The sequence below is a fragment of the Papio anubis genome, chromosome 16, assembly GCF_008728515.1.
Source record: "Papio anubis isolate 15944 chromosome 16, Panubis1.0, whole genome shotgun sequence".
In the NCBI taxonomy this organism is placed as follows: domain Eukaryota; kingdom Metazoa; phylum Chordata; class Mammalia; order Primates; family Cercopithecidae; genus Papio; species Papio anubis.
Window position 1 is genome coordinate 35,829,834 of NC_044991.1, and position 20,744 is coordinate 35,850,577.

The window sequence follows — 20,744 nt, forward strand, 5'->3', positions numbered from 1 at the left end:
CTAAAATATAACGAAAAATCCCAGAATGAATTCTTATACACCATGCTGCCTCTCCCCACAGACGACCTCGCTGGCCTAAAAGGGCGGCCAACGGCAGTGAAAACCAAGGCCGAGAGCGCAAAGAAGAGCCTGGTGCTGGTTTTGCCCAGGACATCTGCTGGCTGGGCGAGGGCAGGATCAGTGTCGTAGCGGGTTCGGCAGACTCGGGAGCCACTCCCGTGCGCAGTTAGCTTGCGGTGGGTAAAAACACTCTGAAAGCCTGGAGGACTTTCTGCCTCAGGTTTCTAAGTTCAGGCTCCTTTCTTCAAGATTAGATCTTTGGGCTTCTTGGCCATCCAAACCTGGAGTGTCCCAGCTACGCCCCAGACCTGGAGACTGGCTTTGCTTGCTACCTTGCTGGGGTCTTTGCCACCCCATCCCCCACCCCGCCGTCATCCCCAACAAGCCTGGCCTTCCCACGCGCTTGAGGGGGGTTTGGCATTGCCTCCGCTTCCCCCCCACCCCACTGCCCCCCCTCCCGCCTCCAAATCCCTTTCTTAACATGCCACATTGTCCCAAAGAACACAAGGAAGAGAAATTGGGGAGGGGGGGATCCGGAGGCCACAGCCAGCAATCAGGCCGTCTCTCCCCCTAGCAAGGACACACACGTCGTGAGCCCGGCCTGAAATGTGTTTCATTATCACATAAAAGGCTCCCGTGGCGAAGGAGCCGAGAGGCAGGGCCGGGGGCCGAGTGGGGGACAATGGAGGCTGAAAGCGCTGCCCTAACCTGCTATGTTTCGTATGGCACGCCCATTGTGCGAGGGTCGTTTTAAACTACTTAGCGCGCCCCCCTTCACTGATCCCGGCCGATAAGATATAGTTCTGTCCGAATACATAAAAAGGATGTCGGGGAGCAGGCGCTTTCGGAGGCTTTTCTGGGCTTCTTGTGTCTTTCACGCCCCCCTCCCGCTTAAATCCCTCCCCTAGCCCGGGTTCCGAGCTTACGAGCTCACAAATCGCCTCTGCGCGCTTTCCCCAACTCTACGCATTGTGGGGTGCAGAGGCTCTCCCCCCTCCTTTTTTTCCTTTTTTCCCCACGCCTTCCGCGCGCCGGTTTAAGCAACCATGATCTGTGAATAAACAAAGTCTGTAAACAACTGAAAAAAACATTCTAGATCCGAATTCCAGGAGGGTAAACTTTCCATGCCACGTCACACTTCAGCAAATTTGCACAGATATTATATTGCCTCCCCCTCCTTTATTATTCTTTTTTTTTTTTTTTTTTGCCAGGATCCCATTGTACTTAACTGAATTTTATAACGCTGATCGATATCTTGGTAAAATATTCATTTTTAAACTAGCGGGCAGTGAAATCTTTGCTTTGTGTGCTAAAGTCAACAGTCGCTTGGTTTGAGCTCAAATAAATGCGGGGATGCCTCGGCTCGGAGCAGTCTTCCTCCTCCCTCCGCGCGCTGGACGCTCCGCGGCCCGCCCGCCCGCCTGCCTGCCCGCCGGCCGCCGCAGGTAGGGAGCGCGCCCACCCGAGGGCTGCGCCCGGCTCCCCTCCTCACCGTCCGCACCCCACTCCTGTCCGCGCACTGCCCCTCCCCCAGCCAGTCCTTCTCCCTTCCAGGGCTCAGACTCCGGGGCGGGCTTGGCTGGTGGTAAGCTCAGCCAACGGAGACTCAAGGAGTTGGGTTTTTTTTGCAGGGGGTTCCGAAAGTGCATGACTTGGAAGGATGAGGGGTCGTAGAGTTGCGAACTCAGACCGCTTAGGCTCTGAGCTCAGAGCAGTTTGGTAGGGCCCAGAGGAAGCCACACAGGCCCCTCGAAGAGCTCGGGTCTGGGGATTTGATCTGAGAGCAGCGTGTTTCCGGAGAAGAGTGGAGGGTGGAGTGTGGGGAACCCCCTTGGCCTCAGAATCTAGGATGGGGGTCAGCAGAAAACGATGTGCGTGGTGCATGGGAGTCTGAAGAGGCTGAGGCCCGAGCGTGGTGACGCCCTCCCCTTGGCGTGCAGGGGTTTGAGTCCAGTCTCAACTCTTTCTCGGACACCGGCAGGCCGAGGAGACGGTGGGGGTCGGCATCAAACAGCAGCAGGGGAGGGGCCGCGCCTTTCCAAGATGCGAGTGAACCTCAGCTCTGACTGCAGGAAGCGGCTGGTGGCCTTTGCGCACCGGTGTGCTTGGCTACAAGCAGGTTGGGGAGCCTCTGGGGTTACGAGCTGGGTCCAGGAGAGAAAGTGAGAAAGCAGACGCGGGGCCATTTATCATCCCATTCTCCCTGCAACCCAGTCGCCGATTTCCCCCCTTCCACGGGCAGGAGCACGCTTGCGCATGCCGGGCTTGCCCTCTGCGGTTCCGGAGGACGCGAGTTCGTAGGACACAACAGAACCAGCCACGTCTTTCCTCCGCCTCCGGAAAGGCGTGGACCTCGGAAAAATAGTAGTTCTGCTGCTGCCCCTTGAAACCTCAGGACTCTCGGTTTTCAAGAGCAGGGCATGATAAAGGTGTGTTTCCGCAGGTGTCTACCAGCACCCCCCATCCCCGCCCCCACGCCAGATCCACAATCTACCTGGGGTCTTTACTTTAAACGCCTGGGTAGTAGACACTGTGACAGGCCCGTGCCTGACTCGGTTACTCTGGGTTTTGGTCTGACGCGACAGGGAACTGGTACATGGAAATTGCCCACCACCCCGACAGGAAAGCTTTTCCCATGTGCGCCGCAGTCACCAGACTTCGAGCCCAAGTGGGCAGAAATCTGTTTCGTTGTTAAGCAGGGTCACTGTTATGTAGTCACCTTCCTGTGTGGGGACCCTGGGTGGCCCCTCCTCTCTTTCCCTGGTGCCTTGGGCTGTGCGCCCGTGTCCACCGCACCCGAAGCCTGCTGGGGAGCGCGCCCGCCGCCCTTCCAGCCCCGGCTCGCCTCGCGTGGCTGGTTATCTTCCCTGAACATGATGGAACGCCTGCAGGACACACGACAAGGCTAATCGTTTTTAAATAATTAATGCCTCCCGTTCCGCTGGTAATTCTCGGCGTCGAATCCGTCAATTACTTGTCATTAGACGGGTGTCGCCCCACGGCCTTCCCTCGGGCCTTTGATGGCCCCGGGTCCCCTCGCCCAGGCCACTCCACGGCCGAATTCAAAGGTGCCGTGCCTTTGAGAGCCGGGTACGGAGTAGCCATGACCCTTAATTCAGTGCGAGTTTTGAAAGAAAGACCCTCGCTGAAGAGATGTAATCTTCCAAATGGCCAATTTAAACGCCAGATCTTTATCGCCCGCCTTCTCCCCGGCTTCATAAAGAGAAGCCGCTCCTCAATGCTTTGGGGGCCTTTTAATGTGGGAGTGGGGCGAGGAGAAGCAAGAGATAAGGCTCAATAGGGCAAAGGAGGAGACGTTAGCCCGAGGAGGTACCTGAAGTTACCTGGGGGCAACACGTTTTCTTCGGGGCAGTGCATGCTTCTACACATCCGGGGGTCTGGAGGTGGCCCTGGCTTGGAGGGAGGGGTAGCCCGAGATGAGATTTGGAATGTGCAGACACCAGTTAATGTTTAAAAAAAGCAGTAAGGCCTTTTCTGACTATGCACCTTCACCCTGCAAGAGAAGGCAGGAAAGGAAACATTTCCCTCCCCAACACCGCGAACCTGGAGTTGCAAGCTGTTGGTTCTGGCTAATGTCGGCAAAGTAGTACACATCAAGTCCTGCCATACAGAATAGACCACCTCCACTCCCACGCACACCCTAGTGCCATTAGCTCTAGTTTGTTGTCTCTGCTGTAGCAAAAGAACAAGGTTTCAGACCTGAAATCCTTTGCTGGGTGGGGGACAGCATGGACACCAACCCTGGCGGCGGCACCATGGCAACCAGGCCAGCCAGGGGTTGTGGAGTAAAATGTAAAACTTTAAAACACACAAACAGAAAAAAATAATCAATCCCCAAAGTTTGCAACTTGACTTAATTACACTTCTTGCTGTTTCCTTCCCTGGTCAAATGTTCTTTTTACATTAAATAAAGATTCAAGGGTCTAGGGATCTTATCTTTATCTGTCCCCTTCTGAGCGAAAACAATGCACTGTATCTTCAGCCTTCCTTAAATGCGAAGACATCTCCACTCTAGGCTTTATAGCTAACTTTAGATCAGAAATTTACTGTAGCCTCCATCCCCAGGACGGGCTTTCCTCTGAGAAGAGGTAAAAGGAGATAGGGGTGGAGAGACAAGATAGTGAGAATCTATTTTAACAATGGATGGAAAAAGGATGAAGGCCTGTGACCCGCACCCCACCCCCACCAGGGTCCTGGGCTGTTCTTTCCGTCTTCAGCTCCACACACGCAGCCTTTCTAGAGCAAATCATCCTGATTGGGATTTTTTGAAAAATTCTTTTTTGATGAGAGGCACCGGATGTGGGCAGGATGTTACAGGCACCCCCAGAGACAAGCAAACAAAAATAGGGTAGAATGGATGAATGTCCTCAGTGGATCTCAGCAGGGTCTCCAGCTCCCAGCAGGCCTCTTCTCCCTTTAACAAAACTCCCAGGGAGTTCCCTACCCTGGAGCACTCCAGGGGGTGCCTCGGAAGCCTAAATCCTGGGCCATCTTCCCCATTCTGTTCACAGCCTTCCTGCCCACTCTCTTATCCCTTTTCTCCTTTCTTCTCTAAAACAATCATGTGTGTCCCCAGTTGCCCCCTCCCGCTATTGTATTTGTTGATGACCTAACACGCTCACACCAAAAGCCACACACAGAAAACCAACAACGTGGGATGGGAGGAGAGACCAATTATGACTGAGGCTAACAAGCAGGGAACACCCAAGTTGAGGCCGGCTGTCTCCTGGGAGACTGATGGAGGCTTATTTTACAAGCTGTAATTCCGTCGCAGTCCCTCTTGCTAGACTGGAGGTGATGCCTATTCTCCCCTCCCCCTCAGCCCCTGCACCCTTGGGGCCTAGTCCAGATCGCTGGTATCCTCTGCAGAAGAAGCTGCCACCTTGTGCTAAAGTACCACTCATGTAAAGGTAAAGAGGACAGGGAGTTTTTACAAGCATACCTTCACAAAAATGTGCTTATTTTTTACATTAGTTGCTATTTGTCAGAGCTCTGAGCTCACTGCCAACATTCACATGGACTGGTCAGATGTCATTGTCACCACTCCCCCCCCCCCCCCCCCGCAGGTTCACATTAAAAAGCATTGACTTACTTGTTCTCTCTCTCTCTAAAGAAGGGGTGATATTTCACTGTTAGATAACACAACTGATAGGTGGGAGTGCTAAAAGAAGCAACAAATTAAGTTACATTCATTCATGCAAAACTAGAGGTCTCACTTCCCACCAGGGCAAGTGCCTGGAGTTTAACCCTCTCTTGTTAATTAGAGGCAGCAACATTCCCAGCAGTGTCAGGAGATGATGCTGGCATTACTATACTTTCTTGACTTAAACATCATTAAATTTATCGAGAGAGAATATTTCAGCCTCACAAAAGTATGTGCAACGGAAAAATACTGGCGTGTAATGCACAATTATAACTTTGTAACGAGAATTGTGTGCTGATTTTTAGTTCTACTTGCTTATGTGGTTCAGTCTCTGCTTCCTTAAATGGTTGGGTCCTAATTTAGTTTTTAATAAGTAAGTCAACTTTCCCATTGTTTCATTTATTTGAAAATAATAAGACACAGGTCCAAAAATAAGCAGGAATATTTTTGAACTAGGGTTGGTAATGATCTGAGCAAATAAAAATAAGATTGCATGCATGTAAATTTTGACTTGGTATTTCATGAAAAATATCTCAATTTATTATTCCTTCTATTTTTACAAAGCAGAAGTAATTATATATTGAATTATGTTTGGAAATTGTTGCTTGCTGAAAGGAAAGCATATATATAATTCCTAACTTGATTTCACGAATGTTAAAAGTGCTTTATTTGAAAACATAAAACAATCTTTGGAAGTATTTGGAGGAGAGGGCTTGGAAGGCACTAAGGCCTGAGGTAGATAGCTAGATAATCGAAAAGGACAGATGATGATTAGATGACATTTTCTGTGAAGGAACGGGGTGAGGTTCCAGGGCAGGAGCTGGGTTATAGAGAGCTTCATATGGAAGTCAGAAGCATCTCTAGCAGAAACGTCAGGAGGTCAGCATGTGCACCCTTCGGTATAAAATATACAGCTTTGCTCAAGCCTTTTGCTTGCTTTACTTCCACAAACCCATTTTAAGTTTCAAATAAAGGAGATCAATTTCACTATATATTTTTCATTTGTTCTGTGATTCTGAGCTACATTAATTGGGGCAGTTCACACACAGGAAGATGTAACTTCAACAAATCTATCCCCTGCTAGCTAAGAAAATTCTCTCTCTAGAAAAGAGAGATTTTTTCTCCAGAAAAGTTAGTCTATTTCTTGGCAGAAATTTTGTTTTACCATTTTAGTGTTTTCAGTGGCCTTCATGCCCCCGTCCACGTCCTGCCCTCTTATTTTGAATGGAAACACTAGTCAATCCAATGACCATTGAGTGGGGTTTTTCTAGGTGCCAGGAACCATGCAAGGTATCTTCCTGAACAGGATCTCTTTTAAGCTTCCCCATGTCCTGTTGGTGGAAATCATAATTTACAGGTAATGATCTTGGGACTGAGGGAAGTTAGGGAACTTGCTCCAATTTCACAGCGCAGCTTTGAGCTGGAGTCTTTCAACTCATATTCCCTCAACTTATTCTGGCTTCCCAGGACTCTGGGCCACAGAAAATTCTTATTTCAACGAAGTAGGAGGCCAGCCTTCACCAGAACTCCGGAATCTGGAAAATGAGCAGGGACATCTGAAGTGTTAGGGAAAGTCTGGAAAGAAACTGGAAGATCTCAGAAGAGCCAGGCTTTGGTACCCCCTGGAAGCATGGCACAAACCCCAGGGACTGTCCTAGCAGAGATGAGGATGGGTGATGTTTGGTATCAGGCTGGATTCTCATTTTCTCTACTGGGGTAACACAGTCAGAATTCTTATGTGGCCATGGTCCCTTGAAGTTGACCAGAAGTTCATTCAGGCCTGGACCACGCTTTTCTCCCACTGATGCTTCCAGGGCCAGCTAGCCAGTGCTGGAAATGGGGAGGCAGCAAGCAGGCTCTTACATTGTGATTAGAAGGGAAAAATGCCAGAGAGGAGAGAAATGTCAGGGGCAGAGACTAAGGGCTGACATATAAGTTTAAAACAATCCACATAGCCAAATCATTTCTGAGCTACAGCCTATCTGCCTTATTCCCTACTGGGGAATTCTGGGAGCAAGGGCTAGGAATGTCCTAAGAGGCTCTTGCCTCTGACCTCCCCCTGACCTGCACCTGGTGGCCTGACAACACAGGTGACAGCATAGCTGGAATGCACACGCTGCCCACAGCTAGTCCCCAGCACGCCCTGGCCCCAGCCCCAGTGACAAGCCTCCCCCTCCCACCCCTCACATATACACCAGTGCAGATCTCCATAAACACCTGCCTCTGGGGTTTGCCCCTGAATAGGATGCTGGCCTAGGCACGTCAGCCTGCAGCCCTCAGGGAGGGAGGATGCTGCCCAGCACCCAGTAGGCCTGTTGACTAGAAGAGTGCCACTCCAGCAGAGTACAGTGGCTAGCTTGTGCCAGGCTCTGGGGACACAGAGTGGAAACGAGCACTAGCCCTCCTCAAATCAGGGCTCAGTCTTGGCTTGGAGGTCTCCTTTACTTTTTGATATCCAGGAAGCTAAGTTCCCTGTCCTGTCCATTTTTAGTGGTGTGAGATTCCCTGCAGACTTAGCGTCTTCCATTTCGGCATTTCAGAGACAGGCAGACAATTGGATTCTAAGGCCAGCTCCTCACACATTGGCATGTGTATGGCCAACTCTTGGAAGTGAACAGAGTTCTAGATAAAACTGTATTCTCACTCCAAACTGGATAACTGAGTGTTAGACTAAGGTGGGGGCACAAGAATGACACAGTTACCCACAATCAGGTTGTGTGCTGAGTATTGTAAAAACGGCCAGAGAAGAGGAGAATGCCAATTTTGGGGGCTGTTTATGGGGGCGAGACAGCAGAGGGAGGAGTAGCCAATCTATATTTTGTCCTCTTTCCATTTTAATTGCCACCTCCCCCAATCAGCAGAGTTTACCAATTAAAGGCCAACCTCTCTTGATTTCTTTGCTTTAAAGGACATTTCGATTCACCCAGGCAGACAATTAAATCCCCCTCGTGCCTCTCCCTTCCCAGAGCTCAGGAACAAATGCATCCCTATCTCTTCCTAGCATCGAGCCGTGGGAAAGAGTTGATCTCAGGTGCTCACCTGCAGTTATCAGAATGCCAGACTCATTTAGGGAGCTCAACTCTGGAAGCTGAGGCGATCCCTTCATTGATTGTGGCAAGCACTGTTTAGATTTTGCCCTTGCTCAGTAAACAACTAACAGTAACTGCATGATTTCTCCCCTGCATTCCGCAGTCTCTCTCCTCCTTCCCTCCCTCCTCTCTCTCACACACCACGCGAGACACACACACACACATGCACACCTTCCCTTCCTCAGGTCCTGGCCTCTGGGCTCCTGGTCATCATAAAAGAACAGGCAGATCACTATCCCTGTATAACACCCTTAGCTAAGGGCCTCACCACTCCCAGCTGCTGGACGTTTTGCAGGGTTTGGGGTGGGTTCTGTGACTTCTTCCCAGGACTCATGACTCTCCCAAGGTGCATACCCTCCCAAGTTCCCAAGCCCCCAACCATGCCACATATGGAAGTCCCCACCTGTCTAGAATGCTTTCCAGAGACTTTCCCCACCATTCCTCCCTTGCCTCCCTTCCCCCACTCCAGCCCCTCTCACTGTTTCCTGCTGCAGCTCAGACCCAGTTCAATGAAGTTGAGGGTGGAGGGCAGATTCTGTCTGCGGTGCAGCAGCTCTGCTTCTAGCTGAGGTAGCCATGTCTCAATACAGATCTGTTTTGGAGGTGAAAGCAAATTAAAATGGCAAACTCACTCAGTGATGATCAAACTTCTAAGGTCCTTAACAAGATCTCCATTTACTCCTCAATTACTAATAGAAAAAGAGAAAGATGTACTCTATTGTCCACCATTTGCATTCTCTGAATAGACTGTGTGTTACAATTAGCCCCCCTCATTAGCTCCGTCTCTAAGAATGGGTTTGCTGTGAAGCAATTGTGAGGAGCGTGCGTACTCTGCCATCTATTTGTATAAAATAAAGTAGGCATAATTGCCAGCCTTCCAAAACAATAGAAAACCTTAGTACAAATCCTAAACAATGATAATTTAAAATTTAATAATTCTTTTTTTAAAAGCCAAGTGATAAAGAATAGTTTTCTTGCAGACATTGGACAGTCAGCCTGCCTTGACTGTGTTTTTTAAAAAAATTAAGGGACTTTCTCTTTCAAAGTCTGTTGTCTTTCAAATGGAATTCTTTTCTTGTTTGCCTAAATGCCTTTCACATGATAAAAGATATTTTTCAAATTAGATCACCTCAACTTAAAATACAGTTACCTATTATCAGCCAGCCTGGAGCATAAAGCATTTTAAGAAGTCTCACAGATCCATTTTATTTTTTAGAGTTCAGAAGTTTCATGGATCCTTTTCATTTTTTAGGATTTTTAAAATAAAACAAATATTGTAATTTGTAAATTCTTAGGATTTGAGATAGAAATATTGCTCACAGTATCAAGTATTCCACATTAGTCAATAGCGAGCAGGTAAATATATGTATTTCTAAATGAAGGGTAGCTCTGGAAATTAGACAGCCATTTTACTACATAAGGTATTCTTGGACAAACTAAGAAAGTATGTCCTTTCTTTTTCCAGCACAGTTTTGTAAATGGAGTATAAAATGTATTTGGAGTTTTGATAAATTTATCACGTGCCAAGTATTTCTTTGCACAATGTCTGTCTAGTTTGTGCCCTGGGGGCAAAACAATGTATCATATTCTTGCATTACAGTTTTGTGGTGGCTGCTCACAGGCAGGTCACATCATCCTACTTTCATTGTCATTGGCAGTGCTATTTTGTTGAATATCAGTTTTGATGTGATTAATGCTTATTTCCCAATTTCACCTTGCATTTTCTTCTAAATTTTATGTTTGATAAAATAGCTCAATAGTAGTAATTAAACCTCTCCTCACAAAGGTATATCTTTATATTTCTCAATGCTTGTCTTTCTAGCAATGAAATCCACATTAAAAACATTTCTGGGAGAAGATAATTTATTTGTTATTTTTGAATTGTTTAAAACTATTAATACAGTATGGAAAAATAATGCTGGGTAAAAATAGAATTGATTCTATATCAAATAGGAATTTATTTCCTTTACTGCCTTCCTTTTGGCAATGTCTGTGCAGGTCTTCCCACACTTTGGCTAGTTCAGTAAATACATTCAGTTTAGATATATTTTAGTTCGCCACGTCTGAAGCTCAGGCAAATTGCCGCGCTAAGTTTTGAAAAATAATTTAGGAGAAACTTGCACATATTTTGAGGACGCGGGGTGTAACCTCCCATGGCACCGAGACAAGCGACATTCTGTTTGGTGAAAGGGGCGAAAAACACGACCTAACGGTGTTTACATGTGTATTCAGCCATGAAATTGAATATTATCAAAGTTGAAAAAATGCAAATCAAATTAAAACCAGAGAAAATTGTCTTTGGAATTACAGCGGCCTGGAGCCCCCAAGTGTTTGCTTAAATTGAATCATTTAGAAAAGAAAAAACATCTAAACTGCCCCCTCACTCTTCTCTTCCGCTCCCACCCCAGGCAGGAACCTTGTTCTCTAATTCTAGTAGGAAATGTATCAAAGTTGAGGCACAAATAACTCGCTCTAGGACAAATAACGTTGGAATATATATACATGTGTATATAAAAATTAAATGCCGCCCTCTATCTAGGTGTTCACAGAGTCGGACCAGCTTCCGAAATAAAGCAGCACCCACTTTCCTCATTCCTGGGTGAGCCCCTAGCCGCGGGCTGGCGGCCTGGCTCAGGCTCCCCGCGAGTGGCCCGGGGACCTTCGGAGCAGCCTTCCTCGGGCTCGGGCTGCGGGAGCTGGAGCGGGAGCGGGTGCTCCGGCTCGGGGAGGGCGGCGGGAGCCCGGGTACCCGGGGCCAGGCAGCCGGGGCCGATCGGGCGCGATGGGGTCGGCAGAGCAGCCGGCCGAGCCCCCGAGTCCTCGCGGGTCCGTGGGGCTGTCCGGGTTTGGCGAGCTCCCGCTGCCGAGATGCGCCAAACACGGAACCCGGGTTGGCCCTCCGGGGGGTTCTCCTCGCCCCCTCCCAACGCTCACTTCGCTGACATAGGACTTCCAAGGTTCTTAGTGGAGGAGACCACGAAAGGAAAATGCCTGCCAAATGTCACTGGGGGTCGGGGGAGAGATCGAAAAGAGCACGAGGCAGACGGACTGTCATTCTCGCTTTTCCCCCACAAGTTCTAGAGAGCACAGGGAACCGACCCTAGGCAGCCAGTCCCCACCCGACCCGGCCTATCCCACCCCAGTCACCATGGGTTCGGTTAGCTGTATTCCTCTCCCGCCCTCCCCATCGCTCTCCCGCCTCCGGGAGCACTGGCAAGTCCGGGGTTTCTCCTGCAGGTGCCAAGGTCGGCCCCGTCCGGGAGAGCCCGCTGGGCACCGCGCAGAGGAGGGCCGGGCGAACAGGCAGACGGCCTTGGGGCAAGACTGGAAGCGCAACCCCGCTGCGGTGGGAGCGGGACCCAGGCAGCCACGCCCATCAGTCTTAGTTGGGGACACCAGAGGGGGCTAGGATGTGCTGGCACGGCCCTGGAGACACTTTCATCCCATTTAGTGACTTCAGGATTTTGGTTTCGCTCCCCCAGCCTGCACTTTCTCTTCTTCGAACCGTCGTCCACCCTGCTTCAGCCCAAGCTGCGCCGTCTCCGACCCGATATGTCAAAAGGAGTTCGAACTCTTTTTCCTCTGGGGAGGAGAAAGAGTGGGTGGCCTCCGCGTCATTCTGTCTTCCCTTCCTCCTCCTCAGTCCTGATAGAATCGAAAGCTGCCCTTGTTCAAGAAACATAATAACTGCACTCCAGCTGACTCCGATGGGGGCGGGGGTTCGAGTAGTGGAAGCCCATTTTATTTGAAACCTGTCCCTATATTTTCCTTTCCAGGAACCCCTTGATAAAGACCAGCTCAACCATGGTTGAGAAAACAGACCCAGGCTCCCCAGAGCGGTTAACCCGCCCGCCTCTGGGCAGAGACTGTAATTGGGGTCGTGTTTGGGAGACTCGGGACCCTATTTCCAAGGAGAGCTGTGGGGGACTTGTTTATGTTTGTTGTTTTCAAAATCAAGCAAAGGAAACAACAGCCAATTAAAATGCAATATTTTTATTCCCCTCGAACGTCGTCAGTGATTTGCCCCCAGGGACTCACAATTTTCCCAAGCCTGTTAACGGGTGACAATGAGTGAGTGCCTCCTGTAATTTAATTTTCCTGTCACACTAAATAGAGCTACATTGTAAACCTTAGATCTACTCTTACTGATAGGATCGCCTTGTTTTGCCATTTGCACCATAAAGACCCCCAAAAGGGACACTGTATTGTGACCTCTACTCTTGAATTATTCAAGAACTTAATGACATTTTCCATTTTAAAAAGGGAACTAATTGCCATTGATGCAAAGCATGTGACCTTCTCCCAGTACCCAGTATGAGAATGTAACCATCTGTATGTGCATAGAGGGCTGAAGAAGGCGGGTACAAACAGGAAAAACACATGCAATCATAACCAGCTCAAAATGGACACTGGAATCAAGCGTAGGGTTTAATTTCACCCCAAATCATGACACACAGCTCCACAAAATTCCCTTCACCAGACCTAAAATTTGCATAAAACCTCACATCAATTCAGGCTCATTTTGGGGGACATGACATGACTTTTTAGCTAGGACTGGAACATTAAAAGTTTTGATAGCCAGTATGCCTTTATAAATGTAAAATTACTTTGATGTCAAGCAAAATATCTAATAATTTGCCTCCCTTCTTTTGTGGCTCTTTAAAATTATTTACTTACTCAAAAAAGAAAAAGAAAATCTCATAAATTGGGATGGAACCGCATCTCAATATTTGCTGTTTGAATCAGTCTTGAGTTTCTACTAAAGCCGTTATTGAAATTCTTCAATAACTAGAATTATCTCTCTTCAAATTACTTGGAAATGGATGCTTATCTTTTTTTCTTCTTCTTCTTCTTCAAAGAAAAGAAAAAACAAAAGAAAACAACCACAAAGAACTCCCAGTGTGTTTTCTACTCTTCTTTTACTTTTTCTTGGAGGAAAGCGAGGGAGAGAAATGGACTTCACCAGTGTTCTTTGGCTTCAGCAATTCACAGGTCAGTGTGCAGAGATTCTGGGATGCTGTTCCTGGTTTATCTGAGTCAGTCCACAGCAGGTATTAACCACTTTTAAAGTGCGAGTGGCATTAGGAGGTTGGGAGCAAAGCACTTTCTTGTGCTGAGCTGCAGATGCTTCTTTTGAACTTTGAATGATGCCTGGGACAAGGAATGGTCATTTCTGCAGGGAACAGACAGTTCCTTTTAGAAGGACGCTCTCACAAACTACCCCCTTCCCCCGGGCTTCATTGAGAACTAAGTATCCTTTCTGTGTTAGTCTGTGAATCCCTATCTCTATCTTGTAGAATTTCTGGAAAAGGTAAATGAAGTACATTTGAACACCTAATTTGACTTTTATGAACCCCACGTTATATCAACATGTTTGACACAACTGGTGCTGGTGCAACCCGAAGTTGTACAAAGCAGAACGCCTGACACTGCCTCTGTCAAAGTGTATCAAATGCCATTTAAAGGGAATTGCCATAATACTGTTATTACCCCAGTTGTGTAATAGAGCAACTGTTTTCCTATTTCTCTAAAAGAAACCTGTTTCTCTCCCTGGTATCTTGTGCTTTTTAGTTCTGTAACATGGTAAGAGAAATGGAGTAAGGTTGCATAGTTCTCATTGTTAAATAATAAAGACATATTTAAGAAATATATTTGAGACATTTTCAAGTCATGAAAAACAGGGATATGTATGAGAGGAGTGGCCAGCCACCTTCTTGCATGTCCCCTGTGATAAAAGCAATGTTTTATGAGGCAAATGTTAATTTAGTTTTAGAGATTTTTCACTTAGTTTTCTGCATTTAAAACATTTTATAACAATTTGAGATAGACTATAAGACAGAATAAATGATAAGTGTCTCTCATAGCATTCTGTAGTGTTACAATCCAGGAATTTTTTCACAGTGACAGTATACTTTCAAAATGAAATTTTAATTCACTGTTCATGTTGTCATCATGGATAAATGACAGTCATGTTTCTTTTCATTTTAAAAAACAGCTATCTTGATCAGGGACCACTTGAAGGACATGTTGAGATTGCGGTGTCTTTAGGGCAGAGCAAAGTCCTCTTCTGGCCGCATTCTGAGATCTCATCCTCTTCTGAATGGATATCTGTGTTGGTAATCTGGAATGCCATGGGAGACATTCACTGAGTTCAAGTGAATGCTTTTAGAAGAGTTGCAAGAGATTCTGATTGAGCACTATGTTTCACCCAATTCCTGTTCCCACTCTTTCCCTGCAATATAAAAACAACATTGGAAAGCATTCCCATTTGGCCTCTGTAAAAGGGTAAATGAAATACCTATCTCATTTTAGTTCACCTATAAAACGGGTTTCTCATTTCTCAATCAAGCCTGGTGTGAAGGGACACATTGGACTTTAAATTATTTTATACCCTTTATCTATTTTTTTTAAAAGATCTGAACTGTTGATGTACAGTTTTTAAAATACTAGAGCTAGCAAAAGTTGACAACTTTCCATCTGATTTTATTTATTGAAACCTGTGCATCACATATATTTACTGGACTTCTTACTGTCCATTTTTCTTCCCCTAGGAAATGGCATCAAGATAGTTCAACTAAGACATGGGCACTAAAAGTACTATAAAAATACCTTTTTGAAAAACTCAGTTTCTCCTGTTTAGTAAATATTTATTTCATCAACACGGGCTGCGTTCCACTGTGTCAGGATTCTGCATGTGCATGGAGCACTGTTCCAGCCTGAGAAGATGGTTCTGAGGCCACTTAGCAAGACATTTTCCAACATGAGCAGGTTTCTCTGTGGAAATAGTGACACCCTGTTCTGGTGTGTTGTCTTTCCTCGGGGAACTTAGGAGGTACAAAGCTCCTGAAAATGTTCTTTATGCTGGTTGAAGTTCTTATGTCACTATACTGATTCCCTATGATGCAGATTTGAATCACAGAGTAATTAAAACATGGATCAAGTAAGCCTGGGGTTCACCAAGGCTGAAAGCTGTAGCCATTCAAGGCATCATTTCTGTCATGAAAATATAGGACCTTTTCAAAACATGCCTTCAGGATGGTGTTCCCTTTTCAAACAAAAGTCTAATGACTGCATAACTCTTCTTGACCACATCTTACATTTTCTCTAGATTTGCTTATTTACAACTACTGGAACAAAAAGATGAGACGAAGAAAGCACACTGATTGTCCTAAGAGTCTTCTGTGACTAAAAGCACATGAGCTTCTCCCCAGGCTGAGCTTTGACCCTCCCAAGCATTTCCCCAAAGGCCATGACACTGCATCGGATTGCTTCTGGACGCTTTCCTCAGAGTTTTCAACCAATATAAACCGAAGAATGGAACACAGCACCAGATTTGCTAATCAAGAGGCAATGGTCCCAGTCCAAATGGTGCTGTGTGTGAATACAGAGCCCAGGAGAAGGGAAGGAGGTACATGAACATCGGGAGTTGCAAAATCTTGCTGAACCAATAGACCAACAGCCATTAACATTTGTCAGCGCAAAGATCCTAAAATATGCAAGTGTGGATTTGTCCTGCTGTAAGAACTGAAGCTGTGACAATCACACTGCCATGGACATTTAAGCTCCTCTGAGGTTACTGAATCTAACAGTGAATAAACAATGAAGAGTAGCTAATTTTTGGAAATCCTTTTCTATGACCAGAAGGTATTCACAAACTCAGAGTGATTGTTTGGGGTGAGAGATGATCCCATGCCTTGTGGGCCTCTCTTTGCTATCTATTCAATGTTGGAAATGAACCCCTCCCTTACAGGAAGGTGAATAGCAACCAAAGTGAGCCCACCCTGGGAGGGCAGAGTGGGTGTACTTTCCTCAAAGAGCCCTGAACACAACAGAGCACACAAACAGCCAGAGCACCCTCAACAATACTCCATCATCTGCCCACCAGGGCACACAGATTCACACAGATTCAGTGACACATTCCAAAAAAAAAAAAAAAACGGAATTAGGGAGGACCCATAGCATGGCCAATGTGTAGAGAGCTTTACTACTCTTAGCGCCATTGCTAATTATTGGAGCAAAGAAGGGCACACAAGGAATGGAACCCAACCTGTTTAAAGTAATAAATGTCAACCCTAAAGTGCATGGAACTCTCTCTCCTTCCCTTTTGAGGGCTGTGTGCTTCACAAGCTGGGCATTTGCTGCACGGGGTTTTCTAATATAATGTGAATTTTCAATGTGCTTTGTCTCTGTAGAGTGGCTTTAAAAAGCCCTTGAAGTCCTCAGCTTTAAATCCATGCTAATAGGGGAAGTCTTTTTTTTTCTTTTTTTTGGAGGTGGGGAGCTTTGGTTGGGAGAAACATTGACCCAGACTGCACTCTGGGTAAACTAGGGCAAAAGACCTGATATCGTCTGCAGGGTACTTATTAACCACTGTTCATTTGCAGGATCAATATTTCCAGCAAAGGAGTCAACACTCAGGATACACTGCTACGTCTCACTTTTTCCTTGACACAACAATTTATTTTATAAATGCATCTGCTGGAGAAGAAAAGGCAGTACCAAGGATTGTGTCTTTTATCTCCAGGATATGCAAAGCGCATTTATTTTCGGCTTTTATCTCTGGAATTGTATGTTGATCCCATACATATAGATTGATTTTGTTCAGGTAGATAATGAAAAGTCAAGTGGAAAATTACACAATGGCATTCACGATCCTAGTCTTATATCGGTATATAAATTGGTTTATTATTTCATTCTATTAAAGAGGCTTTTTTGTGTGTGTGTGTGTGTTTTTTTTTTTTTTTTTTTTTTTGGTACCCGGAAAACTTCAAAATGCATTGTGTTGTCAGCCTCACTGAATTTTCTTTTGGAGGAGAAAGTGGGGAGGGGAAGCCGAAGCCCCGATTTCTCCTACTCCTTTTGCTAATTGTATTGGCTAAATGAGCTTTCACAGAGGGGGGTCCTGGCTGCTTTTTGCTCTCCCCCAGCCCACTTGTAGGTTGCACACAGGGCTTCTGTAACTCTTTCTGGGTCAGGACAAAGATATCCACCGTGTACACCCTGTGACAAAGGTGGATATTTATTTCACCTCGGGCAATTCTAAATTTTGTCATGATGACTGAAAGAGGCAATCTCCTCCTGAGCACTAAGAGGCCAGGGGTGAGAGGGTGGCAGCATAGAAAAGCCACCACCCAGAGACAGCTTGGAGCCACAATCCTGGAGGAAATGTTATTAATAAACATCTTTTGGACATTTGGTAGCCCGTGGAGCTTGCTCCAGCTTAAAGCAATTAATTCAGGACACTGACATAAACTCTCCAGATCTTTGACAGCTTGGAGCCGAAATAAAAATGCTAGTTCTCCGGGGAAGAGAAGAGGATGGCTAGCCCTTTTCTGGACTGTTTGCTTATAGGCCCAGAGAGCAACCTTCCTTGCAGAATGAAATGCAAGGGCACAGACAATGTACCAGGGAGAGAATAGAAGATGGGAATGAACAGTTTGAACTATTTGCTCAGCAGAAGGGCACCACAATGCTGGGGTAGTGGTTTTCCCATGCGTCCACCGTCCCTTCTTTGGGATCTTTTGTTGTCCCCTGTCTCCTTTGGCCAGATAAGAGCACAGCTGCAGCATTGCAGCTAACAAGTAAGGCCGTACTTATCCCCCTAAATCTCGGGGTGCCTTTACTGTAACAAGTTATGCTTGGCTTTCTTTTATTTTACAAGAGGATGGTGAGGGAGAGAATGGAAGAACAGAGGGGGTGGACGTATAGGACACTGACACTGCCTATGTCTGATTTCTTTCTTTCTCTTTCTTTCTTTCTTTCTTTCTTTCTTTCTTTCTTTCTTTCTTTCTTTCTTTCTTTCTCTCTCTCTCTCTCTCTCTCTTTCTTTCTTTCTTTCTTTCTTTCTTGCAAGCTGTGATTAGATGCAATCTTTGTGGGTCATTTAAATGGAAGGGTTCAGTGATGTGTATTGCTTGCCAAGCCAAAATGTTGCCTTTTGGGGAAAAGGGGGAGAGGTGCTCATGGAGTGCAGGGAAAGGGGTTTTGGGGCAGAGATTTTGGTTTAAAATAACCAGACTTCTTCTGGCTGCTGAAAAGAGGAAAAAGTTTTAAATTGTCAAATTTAAAACTGTGTTCAGTTATGATTTGCCACTTCTGAATATTATTTTGGATTTCCCCTTTCCATGCTTATTTTGTTCAGAATCCTGATGAATAGAGGTTGCTGGACTCAGGGTAAAAGCAGGATGAACTGGAGATGGGACATACAAGGTACTTTTGTAATTGTCATAGATTACATCTATAATCAGAGTAAATGTCATCAACAAATAATCAAAATATTTTTTACATTTGCTCTTCTAAAATCAGAGCCTATTTTAAATATAAGAGAAAGTAGATATGATAATGTAAACTACAGTTATGTTAAGTTGATATTAAAGTCAAAATCTAACACAGATTTGCACTGTTGGGTGTGTGTTCTGATTCAGTGGGTTTTTCCATGGATGTTGATTTTGGGAGCCAGGCTTCAATGTTTAATTCTATTGTAATGTGGTTATTTAGCCTGAATGGTTTTATAAGGTGAAAAGGCAAAAAAATTAATTCCAAAGAAAACTAATGGTTTACTATGATTGCGTTAAACATTTCAGAAGCCCACCTGTGGGAAATACAAAGTATTAATACTGTGTGTTATTTTGCTTTTGTATTTTTGTCTCACCGACAAAACTGGCAGAAAAAAAATGCTTTCGTATATTTTTCCTGTTGGGTGGTCAGAAGGAAAGGCCATGAAGCTAAAGGTCTCCCATTGAGACGCTGCTCTGCAAAGAGCCGACCTCACGTGCCGCTGCCAGAGAAGAAAGCACCTGTTCATCTCGGCTCACTGTGGGTCTGAGCTCAGCACTGGCAGGCGAGGGGCCGCACGCCTCCCCCACAGCCACCGAGAGGGCAGCCCTGCAGGGAAATCATATCCAACGTGCCTGTGCCCACACCAGACTTAAGACAACCTCTAAAATGTCCATGAAGCCATTGTCCAGTAGAGCTGTTAGTTTTAAAACCAGTGAGTATTACCTTTGGTTAAAAGGATGCATGTGTATAGGTGTGTGTGTGTCTGTGTGTGTATGTTTGTGTTTTTGGACTTGTGTGTGATATAGGGAAAGGGTATGGAGAATGAAGAAAGGGTTCCATTTAGGCATTTGCAAATATTTGATGGCATCATGAAAAGACAAAAACATCCTATAAAATATATCATATTTTTCTATGATTTTGTGTGTACCTATAATAAAATTATTAAGTACAAATTGTTCTGTATTTCTTTTGCAAGCATAAATTCTAAAATTTTGTATTTTGTACAAAACAATTCATATCACATAATAAGGGAAAAAATACATTTTTTTTTCCTGATTAGGTGCTTAGACTAAATACATCTGTTTTTTTTTTTTTTTTGGGAAACTGAGGCCAAGATGGAAATTGTAGTCTGCCTGGGTGAATGTAATTCTTTTCTCTAATTCTTGACATAGAGAAAAACTTGCCCAGGGAAATTTTTCCATTATGGCATTTTAGCATTAATCTGAAAATCATGTGGAATCACTGTGGATAACTCAGGGAAATAAGTGAAACTCTTCTTCCATTAAAAGAATTTCCTGCCCTTGAGGCTATGCATTTCCACAACATGGGAAATGGGTTTTTATTTCCAATTTCTACAAAGAGTACGCATGCAACTGGTATCCATACAAAGCCCCACGTGTTGGGAGGCCACTGAGGGAGGAGCAGAGCTGCAGCAAGGGCAAATGCACAAATAACAAATCAAGTTTAAAGACCGTGGTCAAAGGCAAGGAGCAAATGATACTGATCTTATATGTGAGGGGCTTGGACATCACACCAGCTGCCGAGGAGTTTGATTAATGAGGCATTAAGGAGATGGAGTGACACTTACAGCTAGTTACTTATGGTGCTAATTTCAAAACACTTTGCAATAGACAAAGAGACTCTGCTCATAATGCAAAGTAATTTGTGGTGTGTTCCTGGTGAATGCATTTAGCGAAGCAAATATAGTTATGCGGAATTTAAATTAAGGTTGACACTAATGTAAACAGAGCCCAAGAACCACTGTCCCCAATAATTTGATGAGGACACAGGTTTTAATCAAGCCTCTTCCACTAAAATAGCAATTTAAATCCCTATCGTTTAAACTGGATAAAATGCTTAAGCCGTAAAGGTTGGGGAGGAAAACAGAAATTTACTTGAAAATAAAAATGAAATATCTCTGGGGGAAATCTTGACTATGTTTTGACCCAACTGGGATGTACATGTCGATTTAAATGCCAGGTTGATTTTGAGGCCAGATTCCAGGTATTTGAAGGCATTTGCTATGTATCTTTTCTGTTGTTGTAAAGTTATGGTTGGACACATTCTGGTTGTATTGATCTCAGAGTAAAAATGCTCCTCGTAATAAGAAAGTGGAGATTCTGATTCCGAGGCCCCAGAATCATTTATGTATT

General features: G+C 45.4%; 1 protein-coding gene across 5 annotated transcripts; it reads left to right on the forward strand.

The window, feature by feature from the left end:
- Positions 1–1,374: 1,374 nt before the first annotated feature.
- LOC101013117 lies at positions 1,375–19,540 on the forward strand. Of its 5 annotated transcripts, none has more exons than XM_009216647.3 (4): positions 1,375–1,505; positions 13,173–13,305; positions 18,455–18,522; positions 18,980–19,540. In XM_009216647.3, exons 1-4 carry the CDS (start codon positions 1,406–1,408, stop codon positions 19,033–19,035), a joined length of 357 nt encoding a protein of 118 aa, XP_009214911.1. In that variant the 5' UTR covers positions 1,375–1,405; the 3' UTR covers positions 19,036–19,540. The 5 variants fall into 5 exon arrangements, 2 of the variants coding, with proteins under 2 accessions (XP_009214911.1, XP_009214912.1); XM_009216648.3 differs by having other exon boundaries at positions 19,021–19,540; XR_652616.4 differs by lacking the exon at positions 18,980–19,540 and adding an exon at positions 14,865–15,957 and having other exon boundaries at positions 1,458–1,505; positions 16,698–18,706.
- The last annotated feature ends 1,204 nt before the right edge of the window (positions 19,541–20,744 follow it).

Bases quoted from the DNA above. Each gene is read 5' to 3' on its own strand.
- LOC101013117 (XM_009216647.3), top strand. From the start codon at position 1,406: ATGCGGGGATGCCTCGGCTCGGAGCAGTCTTCCTCCTCCCTCCGCGCG. The intron at 1,506-13,172 runs GTAGGGAGCGCG...TCTTCTTCAAAG, and splicing joins CTGCCCGCCGGCCGCCGCAG to AAAAGAAAAAACAAAAGAAA. The intron at 13,306-18,454 runs GTCAGTGTGCAG...TATTTTGTTCAG, and splicing joins TTGGCTTCAGCAATTCACAG to AATCCTGATGAATAGAGGTT.